Raw genomic sequence first — 23,324 nt, forward strand, 5'->3', positions numbered from 1 at the left:
GGCACCTGGGTGGTGCAGTTAGTTAAGCAACCAACTGGCTCTTGGTTTCGGCTCAGGTCGTGATCTCAGGGTCATGAGATTGAGCCCTGGGCCAGCTCCGTGCTCAGTGCAGAGTCTGCTTAAGTTTCTTTCTCCCTCTCCCTCTGCCCACCTGCCCTGTTCCCGCGCACATGCGTGCACGCTCGCTCGCTCTCTTAAAAAAAAAAAAAAATTGGGTCAGTTGGCAAAACTGAAATACAGTAGATTAGATAAAAATATTATAAGGTTATTTACCAAAGTTAATCACCATGGGTTATATAAGAGAATATTCTTATTCTTAGCAAATACATACTGAAGTATTTAAGGGTAAGGGCAACGATGTGTGTAATTTATTCCTGAATAGTTCACCTCAAATACACAGGCAGACACTATACATTGCCTATTTTCTTATACATTATTATCCCATTTGTGTGTGTGTGTGTGTGTGTGTAGAGAGAGTGTGCAAATGATAAAACGGGTGAAATGTTAAGTAATATTTAGATGGGTAAATCTGGGTAAAGGGTGTTATGGGTGTTCTTTTCACTTGCAGCTTTTCTGTAAATTTGAAATTATTTTTTTTAAAGTATTTCTAAATTTATTTTTTTTAATTAATTTATTTATTTGAGAGAGAGAGAGAGCACAAGCAGGGGGAGTGGGAGAGGGAGAAGCAGGCTACTAGCTGAGCAGGGAGCCTGACATGGGGCCTGATCCCAGGACCCTGGGATCATGACCTGAGCCAAAGGCAGATGCTTAGCCGACTGAGCCACCCAGGCACCCCAAGTATTTCTAAATTTAAAAAATTTAAGAGAAAATTACAAGGACTAGAGTTAATTTTATGCTACTAAATCAGATTTTATATTTTTTGTGGAAAAATTTGACTGAGCAAATTAATATAAGGCCAATATATGATCTAAGAGCATTTTCAAACATGTTTGAGTGTTCTATAATTTTAAGAAATATTCTACTGACTTAAAATACATACATGTTTTATATATGTAAATATATATCATGTATTATATATCTCTTTTTTTTAATAGAGATTTTATTTTAGAGAGAGAGAGTGAGCAGGAGGGGGGTGGCAGAGGGAGATGGAGAGAGAGAATCTCAGGCAGACTCCCCACCAAGTGCAGAGCCTGATGTGGGGCTCAATCTCAGGGCCCTGAGATTGTGACCTGAGCTGAAATCAAGAGTTGGGCTCTTAACCGACTGAGCCACCTGGGTGCCCCTATATATATCTATTTTAAATTTAATCCGGTGTGTTTATAGCTCTCTTCTCTCATAAAACACAAGATATCTGTTTAGTTTAGGGACGTTTGTTATTTGTTCAGTAGCATCTGAGTTACTGAATCCCTTGAAAATGAATTTTATTTTACAAATAAATGAAGAGTCATCAGCCATGACAGATAATGGTCAATTAATTGGCAGTATTCTCAGCAGGTTTCTGCATGACCCAGCATGGAATACTTCTGTGCATTTTCTATTTGTCCATACTGTTAAATGTAAATAGACCTGACCTGAGGCCAGGGTGAAAGCTTGGTCATTGGCATAACTATCATCACATCTTTTTTTTAGCGTTATTATTATTTTTTTTAAGGTTTTATTTATTTGAGAGAGAGAGAGAGAGAGAGCACAAGCGGGGTGAGGGGCAGAGGGAGAAGCAGGCTTCTTGCTAGGCAGGGAGCCCAATAAGGGGCTTGATCCTGGGACTCCAGGATCATGACCTAAGCCCAAGGCAGACATTTAACCTGAGCCACCCAGGCCGCCCCAGTGTTATGGTTTTCTAAATCTTGAGTTTGGATTTTCCATCTCTTTCCTCCACGACTGGCTTTTAAACTTGTTTTTGTGTTTGTGTTTTTGTTTTTATTTTATCTTTTTTTTTTTTTTAAAGATTGTATTTATTTACTTGACAGAGACACAGCGAGAGCAGGAACACAAGAAGGGGGAGTGGGAGAGGGAGAAGCAGGCTTCCCGCTGAGCAGGGAGCCTGATGCGGGGCTCGATCCCAGGACCCTGAGATCATGACCTGAGCCGAAGGCAGACGCTTAACGACTGAGCCACTCAGGTGCCCCTATTTTATCTTATTTTTTAAAGAGAGAGCGACCCAGGATAGGGGAGAGAGGAGAGAGAATCTTAAGCAGGCTCTGTGCTTAGCACAGAGCCCACTGTGGGGCTCGATCTCACAACCCTGAGATCATGACCTGAGCTGAAATCAAGAGTCAGACACTTAACTGAGCCACCCAGGTGCCCCTAACCTTTTTTTTTAAAATTATAATATGCATCCTGATTAACCACATATTATAAGCTTGACTTCTGACTTTTTTTTTTTAAGATTTTATTTTTATTTGAGACAGAGAGAGAGAGAGAGCACAAGCAGGGGGAGTGGCAGGCAGAGGGAGAAGCAGGCTCCCCGCTGAGCAAGGAGCCCAATGCGGGACTCAATCCCAGGACCCTGGGATCATGACCTGAGTCCAAGGCAGACGCTTAACTGACTGAGCCACCCAGGTGTCCCTTGACTTCTGACTTCTTAAAGCCTAGATTAGCTTTATTGGAATCCTACAGTATACTTTTTTTTGTTGTTGTTGTTGTTGTTACATAAAGTGACCCATTTATTATAGGCTAGCCATGTTCCAAATGGCGGAGCTTCTACTGGCCTTTCAACCCCTTCAGCCGTCCGACGGCGGACTTTACCGGGACGGCAGAAGTGGTGTGGCGGGTCCAGGTGCCACCAGCGACGGTTATCAGGCAGGAACAACAGTGCCAGATCCCCACAGCGCATCTTCTCACTGTGGTTTTGCCACAGAAGGAGCAAGTGTAGTCGGCGTGCTGGCTCATTTCAGTCTTCTTCACCGCCTTCCTGAGGGAGGCACCCTAACGGGCCCCGTATTGACCCACGATTCCGACCTCCTTGGTGCGTTTAGCCATGTTGCCACAAACTAGGTCTGAGCCCAGAGAGGCCCTATAGTATACTTTTGCTCAATTTATGCTGTGGCTTCTTTTGCTTATCATTATGTTTGTGGGATTCATTCATATTATTATGTGTAGTTGTAGATCACTCTTATATAATATTCGGTCCTGTGACTATTTGCTTTTCTGTTGTTGAGCCTAGTTTTTGCTTAGGTATCCAGAGCTTTCATGCTCTAAAATTCTGGTACTTCATTCTCTCCCCACAGTCAAGACAGAAAATGGAAAAAAAAAAAAAGATCTGTTTGTACTGGTATGCTTGACAATTGATATCGTTTAGTAAAAATATCCTAAAACTTGGATTTAAGTAATGGCTTTACAACATAACTAGTTAGATCGTATTAGGCAAGTCAGTACACCTTTCTGAGCCTGTTTCCACATCTTGAAAATGGGATAATAATGTCTGCCTCATCTAACCTAGAGTGTTTGTTAAGGATCAAAATAAGTATAAGAAACCAGGCAGTGTATATATATGAGCATATGAAAAGAAAAATAACAAGGTTGTCAGTGGCGATGTGAATTTGTTGTTATCTAAGCAAGGCATTTGTGCTTTTAGCTTTTCATTTCTGGTTGCGGAATGGAAAGTTTTAAGAATATATACACATGATAATGGTATTTAAGGTAGGTGTTTTTACATGATTAGCAGTTGTAACTGTTGACAGTGTTAACTTTGAATATGTACAGACTGAAGGTAGAGTAACAATGAAAACAAAAATAACTCTCTTTTTGTATGTTCAGGCTCGATTGTTTGATGAACCTCAGCTTGCTAGTCTTTGTCTAGACACGATAGACAAGAGCACGATGGATGCGATAAGCGCAGAGGGCTTCACCGACATCGACATAGGTAAGTCCGGCAGCTGCGAGACGGGCCGCCTACGTGCCGCCACGCCTTACCGGTCAGCCTGTGTGCTGGACGGGCCGTTACTGTAAAGTAGTCGTTTTTCCAGATTCGGTAAGTCTGCCTCTTAAGAGTTTTGCTTTATTTTGGTGATATATTCCTAAAAGTCCTAACTACTTTATCACGTTTTAAAGAAATGTCAAATTCATTGAATGTACACCATGTGCATGGCATTATAGAAGGTCATTGAGGAAATACAAAGAGTAAGATGTGATGTTTCTTAAGGAGAATAGGATCTAATTGGAGAATCAAGGAACACATATGTGAAAATATGTGAAAATAAGACACTAACAGAAAATTCTGGATAGCATACAGCAAAATGTGATTTTGCCTTTTCTGAGCTAAATGTTATAGAAAATAACCACTGTGCAAATCCAAAACATGGGAAGATTACCTCAAATTGAGTAGCGTTAGGAAAGTCTTGACAGGGGAGATTCTGATCCGGGCTGTAAAGAATGGGTAGTATTTGGATAATGCAGAGGGGAGGGCACTTAAGGCAGGTGGAACCACAGGAAGAAGAGGATGGAGGAGGGGGAGGGGGTGTGCGGCAAGTTAGAGCCTGGCTGCGCAGGACCGGCTAAGGCTAAGGAGTTTGACTTTTGTTGTAGGAGATCAGAGAGAGCTGACCCAGGCTTGTGACCTGAAATACCGTCTTCACCATGATGAACACAAAATGTATATTAGATATCTATGATTGTCTGTTATTATCTATCTTGCCAGCAGACAGGAAAAAGTATGGGAAGGGAGAACACGCCCATCTTGAAAGCTTTGGCCTTGAAGTGGCACCTGCGTTTTCACTCTTCATTGTCTCAAATTCAGTCTCATGATCCCATGTGACTTCAGAGGAAGGTCAGGAAGAAGAGAGAATGGCACTGGCCGCCTCCTCTTTCTGCACCTGACCTAGTCTCCTGCCGTTCTCCCCATCACTCCCTGCCTTTCATATACACTGGCCAGGGTTATTTCTCTTTTAAGCCTTTGTATTTACTATTCCATTGATTAGAATCCTTTTCCCCCGAGTCTGTATGTGGCCTCCTCCTTTATATTATTCTGATACCAAGTTAAATGAGACCTAAGACAGACCACCTCAGACCTTAGTCAAAGTAGATACCACGTTCCCCTGAACAATCCCTGTGCTGTTACTCTGGTTGATTTTCCTCATGATACGTTTTACTATTTGAAATTCTTAAGTAGATATTTGTCTGTGTATGTTTATGATAATTGTCTAGCTTCCCCACCTAGATTGTAAACTTTTTTTTTTTAAGACTTTATTTCTCAATAATCCTTACACCCAACTTGGGGCTTCACCTTACAACCCTGAGATCAAGAGTCATGTGCTTACCGACTGAGCCAGCCAGGCACTCCTATTGTAAACTCTTTAAAGTCAGGGACTTTGTCTTGTTTACCACTGTATTTCTAGCACTGAAGACAGTAGAACATAGTACCTGTTCAGTTAATATTTGCTCACCAACTGGACTGTCTAGAATGTTGCCTTTCCTTCCCCCCTTGGCTAGTTCTCACTCAGTCTTAATGTCTTGGCTCAAATTCTACTTCTGCAGTGACTGCTTTCTAGAGAGCTGACACCCCACCCTCTTCCATGACATTTAGTGTATTCTCTTATAACAACATCCCATTGATAGCGTGCCTGTCTATTGCACAGTACCTTGGGAAGGATTTATACTCATTTTGCATTAATTATACTGAAGGGCAGGGGCTAGATTCCTCCCCAGTATACGTAATAGGCCATTGACTGGATGTTTGAGAGCCCCAAGCACTGCCCACATTGCTAAGGAAACATTGCTTCATCCTAATTTTCTTCCCCTTAAGGGTTGTCAAGTACTCCATTTGTACTTCAGTCTGTATTTGAAATAATACTGTTTGCATCTGGATGACTTCCTCCTGGAAGTTGTTTTGTAAATAACCCCATGTTAGGCATGCCATTGGAACCTGGAGTTCTTGAAGGAGGTCCCTTGTACACGGTAAATACTCTCTGAATATTTGTTGATTTGATTTGACTCACAGCTGCTTATATTAAAATCTAGCCTTGCATTATGTTTATAAAACAAAACCTTAGATGTTTTTATGATCTTTATTAGGCTCTTGGCTGCCAATAGAAGACTTGTGTGTTTCCACACCATGGTCTAGTTTGCCTCAAATGCACTTGTTAAAACTTGCGATTGAAAGAGAAGTCTAGGAGCTGAGAGAAAGCTGGGCCAGGCTTCGGGAGCTCTTCGCACAGTTTATAGTTTTAGATTCTGGGGAAGCTTTTTCTCCTCTGGGATTTGAATATATGTTCTGGAGGGAATGTGCCTACTATTCTCCAAGTAGAGAGAGACCGTTTCTCTCTTAGAGCTTTTTGCTAAGGGAAGAAGATAATATGTCACACTGATAGGAAAAAAAGCAAATTTACATTATGCTAAAGGCAGTATAATGTGCTTTCTTTTTCCCCCTTGCTGATATTTTAAGTTTTTGTGTTTATCTTTACTGAAGTTTACTAGCATATGGAGTAGAGATTTGTCGATCCAAGGTTGTCTGTTTTCCCATTGAGTGATCAGTTATGGTCAGTGTATATTCCTAACCCTTTTAAGTTTTGAGGCATGTAGGTTTACATTCATTTACCTGTGAAAACGTTCTATGGACCCTTCGTTTGTATTCATCTGCTCAGCTACAAGAGAAGGAAAAACATGATTTTTAAAAAAAAAAAATTATAACCTATTCATTTTTAACATATCATTGCGCCCCTGTTGTGTTCTGGGGACTGAGACATCTTTGCTGGAATGATAGCTGTGGTTTGATATTGACCAAATATTTGGATGTAGTATGAATGTGTAGACCGTTAGAGAATGTAAATTTTTTTTTTTTTAAGATTTTATTTATTTATTTGACAGAGAGAGAGAGACAATGAGAGAGGGAACACAAGCAGGGGGAGTGGGGGAGGGAGAAGCAGGCCTCCCGCTGAGCAGGGAGCCCGATGCGGGGCTTGATCCCAGGACTCTGGGACCATGACCTGAACTGAAGGCAGACGCTTAACGACTGAGCTGCCCAGGTGCCCCGAATGTAATTTTTTTTAAATAAATTTTCTTAGATGTGTAATACTGGGTAATTTAAGCATATTTAATGTCTTCATTGATTTCTGCTATATATGGCATCCTCATTTTTATTTGAATCTTGTGGTTATTAGTGCTCATTATTATGAATATCAGTTATTGTATAGTGAAGCCCTCAGGCCTCTGAAGTGTTTTTTTTTGTTTGTGTGCTTTTGTTTTGTCTTTAAATATTTATTTATTTATTTTAGAGGAGGAGGTGGCGAGTGCAGAGGGGAGGGGCAGAGGGAGAGAGTCCTCAATCCCCACTGAGCACAGAGCCTGACTCATGGCTCAGTTCCATGACCCTGAGATCATGACCTGAGCTGAAACTAAGAGTTGGATGCGCAACCGACTGAGCCACCCATGTGCCCCCTCTGTGTTTGTTTTTTAATCTTCCTCTTTGTATAAAGACTCTTGACTGTAGTGCTTTTCAGGCACCTACTTCTACTTTTCAGATTTCCTCTCTTCTCTGCCCCTGTTTGTGTGCAGCCTATTGTTTTATCTAGTCTGTTGGCCTCTCAGGCCCCCTCTCTGACTTCTGCTTTTGATCTACTGTAGAGAATCTGAGCTAATTTTTTACAATTTTGCCTCTGATAAAAGGAGAAGGATTCCGAGTGAGGGCCTGAGTTCTGGGCATGACATTTATACTTGGAGGTCAGATAGGGAGTTCAAACTTAAGATGTCCCAAATTAAACTCCAGATCTCGCCTCTCACCATCCCCCAAAACCTCCTTCGTAGGCTTTCCCATCTTGAGTCACTGTCCCTGTCATCTGTCTGTTGCTTAGACTATAAACCTGGGAATTATCCTTGACCCCTCTCTGTCACCCTCTATATTCAGTCTGTGAAGACAGCACATGGAGTCATCCTTCAGAATGTATCCTGAAGCTGATCGTTCTTCACTTCTTCTTTATGGTCCTGGCCATTATCACATCTGACTGGGATCAGAGCAGGAGCCTGCTAACTGATCTCATTTCCACTCTTACCTCCACTAGAGTCTCTTCTCAACACGGCTGCCAGCATGATCCTTTCACCACATACAGTGTCGCAGCCCCAGATCCTCCAGGGGTTTGTTCCCCTTTCCAAAACCCAGATGATCTACAGGGTACTATAGGATGACACCCCCATTTCCCCCTTTCTGGCCTCATCACCTACCACTTTTCCCTCCTGCTCACTGCACTGCAGCCACCCTGGCCTTCTGGCCGGTCCTCAGACTTGCCAGGCACACTTCCATGTGAGGGCCCTCACACTGGCAGTCCTGAACAGTCCTTCTGGTTAGGCCTCGGTTTGGCTGACTCCCCCGCCTCCAATCAGGTCTTAGCTCAGGTGAGCCACCCACGCCATCCTATTTTAAACTGCATTTAATGATTCCCCTTACTCTGCTCTTTGTCCTACACTTGTCATCTCACATAATAATGTTTACCCCCATTAGAATATAAGCTCCATGAAGGCAGATGTTTAACTTTTTTGTTCAGTGATGTATCCTCAGCATCTAGAATCGTGCCTGACACATAAAGAGTGCCTAATAACGAATATTTGGGGAATGGGTACATGGTTATCTGTAGACTTTATGAATTTATGTCTGTTACTAATTTGAAGCCATTTTCTCTGACTGACTTACTATTAATCTTACTCTGGATATTTGAGTTTGCTTGATAAATGGCACAGATATACAAGGAGATACTCTGCCTAAGCTTCCATGTATGATAAGGAATAAGTTGAATGTTAACCTTAGCAATTAAAGAAGTTTTCTTAGCAAAGAAAACTTTGCTGTTTAATTCCTTTCATTCTTTAATATTTTTAAGTATAGAGTCTATAGTTTTAAGTATCTGACCTGTTTTTTATTGAAATGTGAAAACTTAACATAAGCCTGTTTGTCGGTATTGTTTTGGTAAAGAGCAAAATATTCCTAATTTGATTTATTTTTGTATTTTACTTGTAGACACACTCTGTGCAGTTCTGGAAAGAGACACACTTAGTATCAGAGAAAGTCGACTTTTTGGAGCTGTTGTGCGATGGGCAGAAGCGGAATGTCAAAGACAGCAGTTGCCTGTGACTTTTGGAAACAAACAAAAAGTTCTAGGAAAAGCACTGTCCTTGATCCGGTTTCCACTGATGACCATTGAGGAGTTTGCAGCAGGTAGGGCTATAACTTGACCAAAGTCTGGGTGAAACCAGCAGTCAGCCAGCCTCCCTGTGTGAGAGGAGCCCCCGATAGTGAGTGAGTTCTACTCACATGATACAGGAGTGTGTGTGTGTGTGTGTGTGTGTGTGTGTGTGTGTGTAAGTTCATTTACTTCTCCTGGAAGCCCTCCAAGATAACATTATAGGTTATTTATTTTGATCTGTGCATTAGCTTCTTTTTTTTTTTTCTGAGTATAGTTGAACACAGGTTCCACTAGTTTCAGGTGTGCAACAAGATTCTGTTTGACACGGTTACGTGCTCCCCACCAGCGTAGCCGTCTGTCACCACGCAGCGCCATCACAGAATCAGTGACTGTATTCCCTGCGCTGAGCCTTTCATCCCCATGACTAATTCATCCTGTAACTGGAAGCCTGGACCTCCCACTCCCCTTCACGCATTTTACCCATCCCCCCTCCCCAACCTCCCCTCTGGCAACCACCAGTTTGTTCTCTGTATTTATGGGTCTGATCCTGCCTTTTTTGTTTATTCATTTGCTTTTATTTTGTTTTTTTAGATTCCACACATATGAGTGAATATAGGTTATATATATATATTTTAAAGATTTTATGTATTTATTTGACAGAGAGAGATAGTGAGAGCAGGGACACAAGCAGGGGGAGTGGGAGATGGAGAAGCAGGCTTCCCGCTGAGCAGGGAGCCTGATGCCAGGCTCGATCCCAGGACCCTGGGATCATGACCTGAGTCGAAGGCAGACGCTTAACGACTGAGCCACCCAGGCCCCCCCTAGGTTATATTTTTAAAATACTATGTATATAAAAATCGTATTTCTGTAGATTAGAGAACTGAACCTGAGAGGTATTAAGTGCCTTGCTCAAGGTTATAATGATAGATCTTTCTGATTCTTAAGATCGATGCCTTTTTTTTTTTTAAAGATTTTATTTATTAGAGGGAGAAAGAGCGAGAGAGAGAGAAAACGAGCAAGCACGAATGGGGGAGGGGTTGGGAGGCAGGAAGGGCAGAGGGGAGAGGGAGAGGCACGCTCCCCACCGAGCAGGGAGCCTCCACTCGGGACTCAAACCCAGGTGCCCCCAATCGACACTTCTGATGTAAAAGCAGAGAGACCCAGGGACACCTGGTGGCTCAGTCGGTTAAGTATCTGCCTTTGGCTCAGGTCATGATCCCGGGTCCTGAGATCAAGCCCTGATGAGTAGGGCTTCCTGCTTAGCGGGGAGTCTGCTTCTCTCTCTCTCTCTCTTCCTCTGCCTCTCCCCGCTGCTTGTGCTCTCTCTCTCAAATAAATAAAAATCTTAAAAATAAATAAATAAATAAGCAGGAGGGGAAGAATGAAGGGGGGGAAATCGGAGGGGGAGAAGAACCATGAGAGACGATGGACTCTGAAAAACAAACTGAGGGTTCTAGAGGGGAGGGGGGTGGGAGGATGGGTTAGCCTGGTGATGGGTATTGAGGAGGGCACGTTCTGCATGGAGCACTGGGTGTTATGCACAAACAATGAATCATGGAACACTATATCTAAAACTAATGATGTAATGTATGGGGATTAACATAACAATAAAAAATTAAATAAATAAATAAATAAATAAATAAATAAAAATAAATAAAATCAGACATACCTGGTTTTGAATCTTCGTTCTGTGACCCATTCTCCTTATCCATATTGACATTGAGTATTACCTGCTTTTAAGTCATGGCCAGGTTGATTTAAAGGAAAAAGGGAATCTCATTACTATTTAAAACTATATTTACTGGCCATTTGTATTTTTTCTTAACATTTATGACTTTTGTTTTTTCTATTGGGTATTCAAATTTTTCTTATTGATTTATCATAAATGTTCTTATTGTCTCCCAATTTGTTTTTGTTGGAATCAATTTTTTTTTTCTTCAAACTTTTTTATTGACGTATAACAGCCATATAATAAGGTGAACACACCTATAGAACCACACTTGATATCAGTTTATGGTATAGTACCAGTACCCGAGAAGCCTTCATCAGGCTCCTCCAAGTCCCTGATCTCCCTCCCAAAGGTGACTGTTTTCTGGCCTCTATAAATTAGTTTTGTCTGTTTTTGAACTTAAGTTTTTATTTTAGTCACCTGGTGCTTATCACTACAAATGCACTCCTTAATCCCCATCACCTATTTCACCCACCTCCCCTCTGGTAACCATCAGTTCTCTATAGTTAAGAGTCTGTTTCTTGGTTTGCCTCTCTCCTTTTTTTCCCCCATGATCATTTATTTTGTTTCTTAAATTCCACATATGAGTGAAATCATATGGTAATTGTCTTTCTCTGACTGACTTATTTCAGTTAGCCTCATACTCTCTAGTTCCATCGAGGTCATTGCAAATGGTAAGATTTCATTCTTTTTTATGGCTGAGTAATATTCATTGTGTGTGTGTGTGTGTGTGTGTGCGTGCGCGTGCGTGTAGCACGTGGTCTTTATCCATTCATCAGTTTACAGACACTTGGGCTGCTTCCATACCTTGGCTATTGTAGATGACGCTCCTATATACATAGGGGTGCATCTTTCCCTTTGCATTAGTGTTTTTGTATTCTTTGGGTAAATACCCAGTAGTGTGATTTGCTGGGTTGTAGGGTAGCTCTATTTTTAACTTTTTGAGGAACCTCCACACTGTTTTCCAGAGTGGCTGTACCAGTTTGCATTCCCACCAACAATGCAAGAGGGTTCCCCTTTCTCCACATACTCACAAACACCTGTTGTTTCTTGTGTTGTTGATTTTAGCCATTCTGACAGGTAGGAATCTCACTGTAGGTTTGATTTGCATTTCCCTGATGAAGAGTGATGTTGAGCATCTTTTCACGTGTCTGTTGGGCATCTGTATGTCGTCTTTGGAGAAATGTCTGTTCATGTCTTCTGTTTTTGAACTTAATATAAAGGAAATGATACATACAGTATGTGTTCTTTGGTGTATGGCTTTTTCTCTTAACATGTAAATTCATCCCTGTGGTTGTGTGTGGCAGTTGCTCATTTTTCATTGCTGTATAATCTGTTGTATGAATGTGTCATGATTTATTTATGCATTTTACTATTGAACATCTGGGTGGTTTCTTTTTGGAGGCCATTAAGAACATTCTTGTACATGTCACTTAGGGTACACATGTAAACATTTCTGTTGAGTATTAGACAAGTGGAATTGTTATGTCATAGAGTGTGCATATGTTCAGCATTAGTAGATCTGGCCAGATGTTGCCCAAAGTGATTGTTAACAGTTCATGCTCAACTGCCGAGTTAAGAGAGTTATTCTAGTTGCCCCACATCCTCTCCAAAATTTGGTATTGTCTGTTTTTGTAGTTTTAGTCATTTAGTGGGATGAGGACATACTTTACTGTGGTTTTAATTTTGTGTCTCTGACAGTTAATGATGTTGAATGTGCCAATAACTGGATATCCTTATTCAGGTCCTTAGTTTCTTTGTTGATTTTTGAGAGTTTTATATATTCTGGATACAAGTTTTCTGTCAGATATTTGTATTGCTCATGTGGATTGCCTTTTCATTAATGCTGTCTTTTTAAAAATTTATTATTTGAAGTATAGTAGACGTACAGTGCTATATTAGTTTCAGGTGTACAACATAGTGATTCAACAATTCTCTACATTACTCAGTGCTCATCCTGATAAGTATAGTCACCATCTGTCACCATGCAATGTTGTTATAATATTATTGACTGTATTCTCTATGCTGTTCTTCTCATCACTGTGACTTACTTATTTTATAACTGGAAGTTTGTACATCTTAATCTTCTCCACCTATTTTGCTCATTCCCCCCCCTCCGCCGACCATCTCCCCTCTGGCAACAACAGTTTGTTTTTTGTATTTAAGAGCCTTTTTAGGGGTGCCTGGGTGGCTCAGTCAGTTAAGCGTCTGCCTTCGGCTCAGGTCAGGATCTCGAGGTCTGGGATCGAGCCCTGCATTGGGCTCCCTGCTCAGGGGGGAGTCTGCTTCTCCCTCTTCCTCTTCCCCTGGCTTGTGCTCTCTGTCTTGCTCATTCTCTTTCTCTCAAATAAATAAATAAAATCTTTGAAAAAAGAAAAAAGAGCCTGTTTACTTTTGTGTTTGTTCATGAGTTTTTTAGAGTCCACATAAGTGAAATCATATGGTATTTGTCTTTGTTTGACTTATTTTACTTAGCAGAATACCCTCTAGGTCCATCCATGTTGTTGCAAATGGCAAGATCTCATTCTTTTTTTTTTTTTTTAATGGCTGAGTAATATTCTATGATCATAATATATACCACATCTTCTTATCTTTTTGTCTATCAGTGGATACTTGGGTTGCTTCTGTATCTTGGCTTTTGATAAATAGAAAATCTTATTTTTAATGAAGTTAATTTATCCATCTTTTTCTTTAGTAAGATGAAGGCTTTCTGTGTGTTCTTTAAGAAATTTGCCAGTCTCAAGGTTATTAAGATATTCTCTGAAGTTCTCTTCAAGGAGTTTTAATATTTTACATTTAACATTTAGATCTTTAAACCAATTGGATTTTTGTTTTTTTCTATTGTTTTCTCACACATGTATATGGTGTGAGGTAGAAGTTAGGGTTCATTTTTTTTTCCCCGTGTAGCTACATATTAAAAAACTATCCTTGCCCCATACATTGCAGGGCCAACTTTGTTGTAAATCAGGTATTTTGTTTTAATTAAATCTGTTTCTGGAGTGTGTGTTCTGTCCCACTGTTACATTTGTTTATTCTTGCACCAGTTCTGCATAGTTTTACACCACATCTTGAAACCTGGTAGTGAAAATTCTCCAGCTTTGTTCTTCTTCAAGATTATGTTGGCTATTTTTGGTCTTTTTTGCATTTTCACATAAATAAATTTTTTTTACTCAGCTTGTCAATTTCCACCCCCCAAAAATCATGGGATTTTGATTGGAATTGCATTGAATCTGTAGATTGATGTGGAGATAATTGACATTTTTATAGTATTACTAGTCACTAATATTTATAATATTTTTATAATATTACTAGTCTGCTGAGAGTTTTATCATTAACTTTATCAACTGCTTCTCTTTTCAGATAGTGATACAGTAGTTTTCCCCTTTATTTTTTCGAATATGTAATTGACTTTATTAAGCAATGCATGAATTGGGCAGCATCCCATCTAGCAAGTAGAGAGATGCTCTTTGCTATATTTTCTTAATATGGTGAACTACACTGATTTTCCAAATTAAACCTACTTTGGGGGGCGCCCGGGTGGCTCAGTTGGTTAAGTATCTGCCTTCGGCTCAGGTCATGATCCTGGAGTCCCGGGATCGAGCCCCACGTCAGGCTCCCTGCTCAGTGGGGAGTCTGCTTCTCCCTCTGACCTCTCCCCTCTCATGCGCTCGCTCTCTCATTCTCTCTCTCTCTCAGATAAGTAAATAAATCTAAAACAAAGAAAAAAAAACCCCACCTACTTTGGATTCCTTATATAAGGCAGACTTAGTTGTCATTCTTTATCCTATGTTACCAAATCCAGTTTGCTAAACTTTTTAAAATATTTTTATGACCACTTCATGAGAGAAATTCGTCTATAATTTTCCTTTCTTGGAATGAAATTGTGAGATTTTGATTACCAAGTTTATGCTGGTCGCATACAAAAGTTAATGTTTCTTTTTTCAGTGGTCAAGAGTTTGTGTAAGATTGGTGTTGTTTTTTCCTTAAATGTTTAGGAAAATTCACCAGTGAGGTTATCTGGATCTAGAGTTTTCTTTGTGGAAGATTTTGCTTGTTTGTTGTTGTTTTAAAGATTTATTTATTTATTTGAGAGCACTATTAACACTTACGTTCTATTAGATTAAACTCAAATGGATTTAGACATCTGTAAAATTAAATACATACTAAAATTTTTCTACCTCACTGTTATTTTACATCTTCTGGGTTTGAATTCACATTATTATGTGAAGTATTACAGAGTTAGGAATTGAAGTCCAGGTGCTTTTCCTGAGGGTGTGTTTTTATTTCTGCAGGTCCTGCTCAGTCTGGAATTTTGTCCGACCGTGAAGTGGTCAATCTGTTTCTTCATTTTACGGTCAATCCTAAGCCCCGAGTGGACTACGTGGACCGGCCCCGGTGTTGCCTGCGGGGGAAGGAGTGCTGCGTCAACCGCTTCCAGCAGGTGGAGAGCCGCTGGGGCTACAGCGGCACGAGCGACCGCATCAGGTAGCTGCCTCGCCCCGGCGCGGGCTCCCCTCTCCTCTCCTCTCCTCTCCTCTCCTCTCCTGTCCTCCCCTCCCCTCTCCTGTCCTCTCCTCTCCTCTCCTCTCCTGTCCTCTCCTCTCCTGTCCTCTCCTCTCCTGTCCTCTCCTCTCCTCTCCTCTCCTCCCCTCCCCTCCCCTCTCCTCTCCTCTCCTCTCCTCTCCTCTCCTCTCCTCTCCTCTCCTCTCCTCTCCTCTCCTGTCCTCTCCTCTCCTCCCCTCCCCTCTCCTCTCCTCCCCTCCCCTCTGCTCTCCTCTCCTGTTCTCTCCTCTCCTGTCCTCCCCTCTCCTCTCCTCTCCTCTCCTCTCCTGTCCTCTCCTCTCCTCCCCTCCCCTCCCCTCCCCTCCCCTCCCCTCTCCTCTCCTCTCCTCTCCTCTCCTGTCCTCTCCTCTCCTCCCCTCTCCTCCCCTCCCCTCTCCTCTCCTCTCCTCTCCTCTCCTCTCCTCTCCTCTCCTCTCCTGTCCTCTCCTCTCCTCCCCTCTCCTCCCCTCCCCTCTCCTCTCCTCTCCTGTTCTCTCCTCTCCTGTCCTCTCCTCTCCTCTCCTCTCCTCTCCTGTCCTCCCCTCTCCTCTCCTCTCCTCTCCTCTCCTCTCCTCTCCTCTCCTGTCCTCTCCTCCCCTGTCCTCTCCTCTCCTGTCCTCGCGTCGCGGGAGATCACTGACCGGGTGTTCTTTCCGTCTTTGTCTGATACAATTCGGAGTTAGGACAGCAGCCAGGAGTCAGGGAGGTACAGCCATCTCCTCGCGGGACCGTGAGTGAGAGGACCTCTCGGGAACCGAGAGAAGGTAGAAGGGCTTGGGGGGGCTGCCTGCGGCCTGGGTTCTGTTTGGAGTGGCGCGGCGGGCCGGCAGGCTCTGCACCTTAGCTCAGCAAACACTTGCTCTTCAGCGTTCCGCGTGCGCTTCCTCCTTGCCCGGGACACAGCTCCGTGTCCAGTTACAAAAGCTTGAATGGGGAGAACGATCGAGAGTCTTGAAAGACGCACAGATATAATCCTGTTGAGGAATTTATCTTGCTGTATTCTGTTTTCTTTAGGTTAAATATCAAAATAGAATAGGTACCAGTTTTCATAAACAGACCTTTTGGATTTTTACTTATTTAATGGCACTTTAGTATCAAACTAGGAACTAATAATACGTTTGTTAAAAAACAGAATTCTGAGGGGGAGGACTCATAAATATTGGGTGAAAATGGAAATAAATGCAATTGTGGACTATTTAATAATCATTCACAGTGAGAATATTATATATGAAAATTTATGAGATGAGGCCAAAGTGTCACACAAAAGGACAGTAATAATCTACTTTTAATAAATAGAGTAGAAATCAATGATTTAAGCATTCAACTCAAGTAGCGAGAAAATGAATAGCAAAAGAACAATAGAAAAGAGAAGGGAAATAGATAAATGTAGAAATTAATGAATTTAAAACTAGAATTAAGAAATCCGTAAGCTGGTTCCTTAAAAAAAATCAACAAAATAAATGAACCTCAAAAATAGTAAAAGAAGAAAACACACGTTTAGAAATAATAATGGGGATATAATCATATACTAAGGCAATTTTTATTTTAATTCTGAGTTTACTCTGTGCTAATAAATTGAACATCTTGATGGAATGGATCATTTTATAGGCAAATATAAATTATCAAAATTGACTGAAGAAGAAAGCCTGAATAGACCAATTACCAGTGGAAGGAATTAAAAGTTATCAAAGAACTGTCCCTTCACAAGGTGGTTTTTACAGGTGAGTTTTATCAAACCTTCAAGGAACAGGTCATTTCCTTGAGCATTAAGAGAAGAAAATACTTCTTGGTTAATTATTGAAAGAAGCATAACCCTTATACAGTAGTCCGATGAGACAAGAACATTTCTAGATCAGTCTCATTGACACAGAAGAACTTGTACGTATGATATCAGTGTCTTGAATCTAGCCATACCTCAGAGAGAGTACTATATGAGCAAACAGGGTTTGTTTGAAGACTGAAAAAATGGCTCGGTATTAGGAAATATATTAAATATCCATTCCCCACAGTAGCAGATCAAAGAAGAAAAGGAATTTGATTGTTCCAGTAGGTGTCAGAAAGACTTGATAAAATTTCACCTTCATTCTAGATATAACTTAATAGACTTGGTCTAGAAAAATTCTTTAACGTGATAGACTATCAAAACCTCAAGATAGCAATGCTGGCCAGCCTTGCTGTGTTTCAGCAGTATTCTTCTAATTCTGGGTGATGTGATTTATTTATGATTGTCATAAAGGGTAAGGAAATTAGAGCCTTGAGTACCGGAAAGGAAGAAGTCTTTTTCATTATTTGCAGATGACATTATCTACATTAGTACCAGTTCTCCCTTTTTTATAATAAAATATTTTATATTCCCTCTTTAATAACCTGAAGAAATTCATAGACTGTGTACTTCACACATTGTTCTTAATTACCATAATGACCTAGTTGTAATGGAGCAGTAAATGTAACTGAGATCAAATAAAATACATACTTCAGTATGTAGGCTCTGGAGCAGGACACACTAGAAGACAGACGGAAGCAGTCTGTCCATGTGCACCAGCGTGCTGAGACAGCTACGCTTGCAGGGGACGGCTGTACCATACTAAGGTGTCAAAAACCAGGAGCAGTGTTGCTGCCAATCATGTCATTTTTTTAAAGGTTTCAAATAAAACAAAGAACAGTCGATCCTATTTATTTAGTTTCCAGATTTGCAGCTCTCTTACTCACTAAAATTTATTCGTACTCCCAAAATCAGTACTCGCAATGCTTTCTTAAGTCGTAGGAAAGATTTTCGTTGCCAGGGAAGTGTGTTCCTATTTGAGGTCACATGAGGAGATGCTCTTTGCCTTCTTATTTCCGCTCTCCTGTGGGAATGGAGACAGTAGAGGGCAGTGCAGGGCAGGCGCTGGGCCCTGTGGGCATGTGAATCCTAACTCTGCACCTGTTGGTGGGTGGCCTCTGGCAAGTCACTTAACACTTCTGAACCTTTGTTTTCTCTTTTGTAAAATAAAGAAAATGGAATCTATTAGGATGAGCGGTTTTTAGGATTATAACCCATGTGAGGTGTGTCAGTGTTTGTGTGTGTGTGTGTACCCATGTTCCCCCCAGGAGCAGTGGTTTAGTATTTGTGGCAACTTTATAGAATATGATTACTACAAATAACAAGAATTGACTATATAATATTTCCACTATATATTAATCATCTCTTGTAAAGGTCAGTGAATATTAAAATTGTCATAAAAAAAATCTTTGAAACACTGTGTGATGTTGGGGACTTGGAGACCCCACTCTGCAAAGAGAACAGAGGGTTGGATATAATCCCCTAATTCCTTCCTTTGCACAGACATAAGACACATCCTCTCTGCAGAAGTGGTCTTGCTTTATAACAACAACAAGCAAAAATCTTTGGTTTGTAAATAGAGTTAGGTTGAACTCTTGTAGTTATAAATGAATTTGTCACCTACATGAATTCTGATAGGACACTTGAAAGTTGATTGGGATTCTTTGTTTTGGGAGACTGTCCTAATCATTGCTGGCTCCTTCCAGTAGTGCCCCTAATCCTTTGTGAAAACAGAGCTTGGCCTTCTTGAGGACAGAATTCCTTTTGAGAACAATGGATCCATCTGGATAACCTCAGGATCAGTAAAAATCTGTTAGAACCAATGGAAGAGAATAGTGGCCACTTGTGAAATGTATATGCAAAAACCAGTGATGTTCCTATGTGTCATCAGAGTTCAGTTACAGAGATGGATGGTGGCAAGGGTTGAATGTGCTCAGTGCCACTGAACTGCACACTTAAAAATGGCTAAGATGGTACATTTTGTTGTATATTCTGGCACAATAAAAAGATGAAATTTAAAAATATTTAGATTTTCAGTTAAAATATTAAGAAATATCCCACTTATCATAGTGACAACATAAAGGAGCAGGAATAAATCCATTAAGAAACACACAGTCTAGTACCTTTATGAAGAACTAGAGAGCTTCGACTGGAGTCAGTGTCTTTCCAAACTAAGCCCTGTATGTTATGCAGTTCCTTTCAGAAGTCACATGTGTTTGGTACGGAGGAGTGGCTTGGCAAAGTTATTCTAAATTTAATCTGGAAGACTAGATGTTTCTCTTTTTAAAAGAGCAGCATGGATCGAAAGTGAAAAGTATTGTAAAGTTAAAGTAAGTGTTATATGGAACCTAACATAGATGAGCATTTAGAAGGGGAAGAAAGGATTAACCACTGGGAAAATAAAGTTAGATCCTTTCTGATCCCATCTACAACTCTTGGTATAAAGTTAAATTTTAACATTAAAAAAATGAAATCATGAGAGTGCTAGAGGAGGTGAATGTTATGATGGGGTGAGAGAGGCCTCTTTAAGCTTAGCAGAGATCATAATTTGACTACAGATAATCCAACATTTTTACTTCCAAAGCCACCATAAAGTTAATAAGTAAAGGACAAACAGGATACTTTCCGTAATGGATATTTACTGACAAAGCACAGCTATATAACATGGCCTTTCAAATCCACATGAAAAAGACATTCATCAGCAGAGAAAAATGGGAAAAGAACCTGAGTATTTCATTAAAGAGACAATCCAGTAGATGGTAAGCATATGAGCAAATGTTTTAACTCATTAGTAATCAAAGAAATATAAATAGAATTTGTCAGTCATCAGTTTCTCAGGGGCACAAAGACATGAAAATACTCAGGATTGCTGAGCATGAGATAGAATCGATTTTTGTTCCCTGTGGGGTGGAAAGTGTGCTAGTCTTCCCAGAAAGTAATTTGATAATGTTTATCTAAAGCCTTAAGAACATGCCTTTCATTTTCCTCAGCAATTCTACTTCTAGGAATTTATTCTAAGGACATAATTAAGGCCCTACAAGATTATTCATCATGGCACTGTTGTATAATAACAAAATCACAAGTAACCTAGATTATCCAACAATGAGAAATTAGTTAAATATAGTGGACCAGTAGTAATCATTTACCTTTTTAAACGAGAAAGAAGTTGCAAAAAATATGTGTGTGTGTGTGTGTGTGTGTGTGTATTCTGAGATGATTTTTAAAGTAATGTGTTCATAGAAAACAAGTCTTATTTTCCCATTGTTAAAAAATAGAACTTAAAGTCTGAAAAGAGAATGCACCAAAGGATAAATGGGGGCTATCTCTGGATAGTAGATTTAGAGATGCTTTAAAATTGTCCTTGTTTGTTTAGCTGCATTTTCTAATTTTTTTTTTTTTACAGAGAATATATTACTTTTTTAAAATAAGAAAAAACCCGTATTATGAATGATATATTTAAAACTCTTAAGGCAGTCCTGGCACTGGACTGTAGTGGGTAAGAGCATGGGCGTTTTGGCCCAAGCAGACCTGCAGTCGTGTCCCAGCCATGCCACACTTTGTGACCCAGGCAAGTTAATTTCTCTAAACCTCAGTTTCTTCAACTGTCAACACGGAGGATAATAAAAACAGTACTGCGTTGTTGAGTTTATAGAGCTGTTACGATGATTAAAGGAAATAATTGATGTAAAATCTTGAAGCCCAGCACCCGGCCCAGGAAGGACTCGGTGTACTGGTGCTCAGTGTGCCGGAGTAGTGAGCATTGACGTTGCTACTGAGGAGGCTGAGGGCCCCTGCTTTATGTCACAGATGCTCGCTGATCATACGGTCTCTCAGTGCTACTTGTGCTTGCTGTCAGTTTTTGTACATTCATAAAATGGAGTAAGGTGGGTCTGTTTCTTAACTGTTACGACCAAACTGGACTTGCTAATTGTTGCAGTATGAGATCTCATTCTGATCCACCTGCGTAAATCAGGCCCTGACCCTGCGCTGCACACTGTGTTCTGTTATGGCAGCCGCTTCCTTCACAGCTCTGATCACAGCCTGGAATTACTGATTGATTCCTTTGCTTACTTGCCTGTTACTAGCGACCTCCATTTGGCTACAGGTGCAGTGTGGGAAGACTAGCTTGTTGACCATTATTTCCCTGGTGCCAGGCCCCAGATCTAAATCTGACAGGCTGTAAGCATTCATCAAGCTGAGAAATTGTTCTAGTTTGGGCTGCTGGGTTTCGGTCCTAATGGCTGACAAATTTGTGTTCATGAGGGAGATGGGCAAACATATTTGGACTAATACATCATTAAAATTATCATTACAACAAAAGTGGGTGTTTAGGTTAAATAATTTCCTTTGACTCTCAAAAATGTATAGTACAGAAAACAAATTCTACTTAAGTTAGCATTAAGTTAAAATTTAGAAAGAGTTTTTTGGTAAACAGATAACACCTCCAAGGATATCAAATTTATGACAGTTTTCCTTTTTATGAGCAAAATTAGTTATTCCAGGTAACACTTAAAAGTTTTAAAAGCCTTCAGAATATGAATACTTATTGAATTATGTGTATTACTTTGTATTTGATTTCATTCTCAGGTTCACAGTTAATAGAAGAATCTCTATAGTCGGATTTGGTTTATATGGATCTATTCATGGTCCCACGGATTATCAAGTGAACATACAGGTACACTTTCTTCCTCACTGTATATAATCTGGAAATATAACAAACGTAATTTTACAATAAGATCTCATTTTGACAAAATCCAGATTTCAATATAATTATCAAAGGTATCAGAAAGCCTAGAGAGTTCTGTTTTACAACCGATCAAGAGTGGTTTCAGAGAATTGGGGTCCTGGGGTCCTTCACAGAAGCATTAGCGTAGAAGGAGCTCTCCTTTCTCCAGGGAACACTTCTGTCGGTCATTTCCTGCTGTGCATCGGCTGTCTTAAAACATCCACTGGCTTTTTCCAAGGCACTTCGAACTCCAGGGCTTGGAACTGTTTAATTTCTCAAAACTATGAACACCTTCTGATTCCTGATTGTCTGACTAGACCCTGCCTCATGCTTTAGATCTGCTCCACCTCAGTTCTTAATCCGGAAGAAAGTCAAATACCTCTCACATTCCCTTCCAGTAAACCAGTGTTCTCCCACTATTGTGATTACACACCCCAGTTAGTAAAATTGTTTTCGAAACACATCTACGCTGGATTTGTATTTACAAACTATGCACATGTGATACTGTACTTTGATATTATGCATAAGTTAAAACACAAAATATAGAAATGAGAAAAGGAAGTAAACAGTGAAAACTTTTATCTGTAGAAAATAACTTTCTCTAAAATGTTATTAATATATTAGTTTTAATAGTAAAAACCTTGGTGAACTTTATGTTCAAAATACATCATGAGTTTTCAAAATACGGAACAATTCAAAGGTTTGATCTGATGACAGTTGAAAGAGATTCCTCACTACCGCACAAAGATCCCTTGCTTCAAATGGAAGAATCGCATTATTATCTCTGCTCATGACATTATGCTCATTGTCTAATCCTGTCTGCTAAAGTTACATTGTAATTCAGCTGGGGCGCCTGGGTGGTGCAGTCAGTTAGGCCCCCGACTCTGTTTTGGCTTGGGTCGTGAGATGGAGCCCCATGTTGGGCTCTGCGCTCAGTGTGGAGTCTGCTTGGGATTCTCCCTCTCTCTCTGTCCTTCCCGCTCATTCTCTCTCTCTCGAATAAACAAATAAGTATTAAAAATAATTTAGCTGATGGACCCCTGGCTGGCTCACTCAGAAGAGTATGCACCTCTTGATCTTGGAGCTATGCGTTTGAGCCCCTCAGGTGTAGAGAATAAATAAATAAATACTTAAAAAAACGAAATCAGCTGATAAATTTACATCAGTCATGTCAATTTGTCACTCTTACAAACCAATTAGAAAGTGACTTTTTTTTTTTAAGATTTTATTTATTTGAGGGAGAGAACATGAGCAGGGGGAGGGGCAGAGGGAGAAGCAGACTCTGTTGAACAGGGAGCCTGACATGGGGCTCGATCCCAGGACCCTAGGACTATGACCTGAGCTGAAGGCAGGCACTTAACCGACTTCACCACCCAGGAGCCCCAGAAAGTGATATTTTTAATATTTTTAACAAATAGGTTCCAAATGCATTGAAATTGT

General features: G+C 40.5%; 1 protein-coding gene and 1 pseudogene across 1 annotated transcript in view; one reads left to right on the plus strand and one right to left on the minus strand.

Annotated features, from left to right (window-relative positions):
* The window catches only part of BTBD1 (BTB domain containing 1), a 42,701-nt gene that overhangs the window by 15,100 nt on the left and 4,277 nt on the right, over positions 1-23,324 (plus strand). Inside the window, exons 3-6 of the mRNA XM_078078825.1 lie at positions 3,718-3,823; positions 8,900-9,097; positions 15,087-15,279; positions 21,746-21,833. Coding sequence (XP_077934951.1) covers positions 3,718-3,823; positions 8,900-9,097; positions 15,087-15,279; positions 21,746-21,833 — 585 coding nt within the window. The remainder of the gene's footprint in view (positions 1-3,717; positions 3,824-8,899; positions 9,098-15,086; positions 15,280-21,745; positions 21,834-23,324) is intronic.
* Positions 2,662-2,952, minus strand: LOC118519577 (large ribosomal subunit protein eL43 pseudogene; annotated as a pseudogene).

The sequence above is a fragment of the Halichoerus grypus genome, chromosome 8 (assembly GCF_964656455.1).
Source record: "Halichoerus grypus chromosome 8, mHalGry1.hap1.1, whole genome shotgun sequence".
NCBI lineage: Eukaryota > Metazoa > Chordata > Mammalia > Carnivora > Phocidae > Halichoerus > Halichoerus grypus.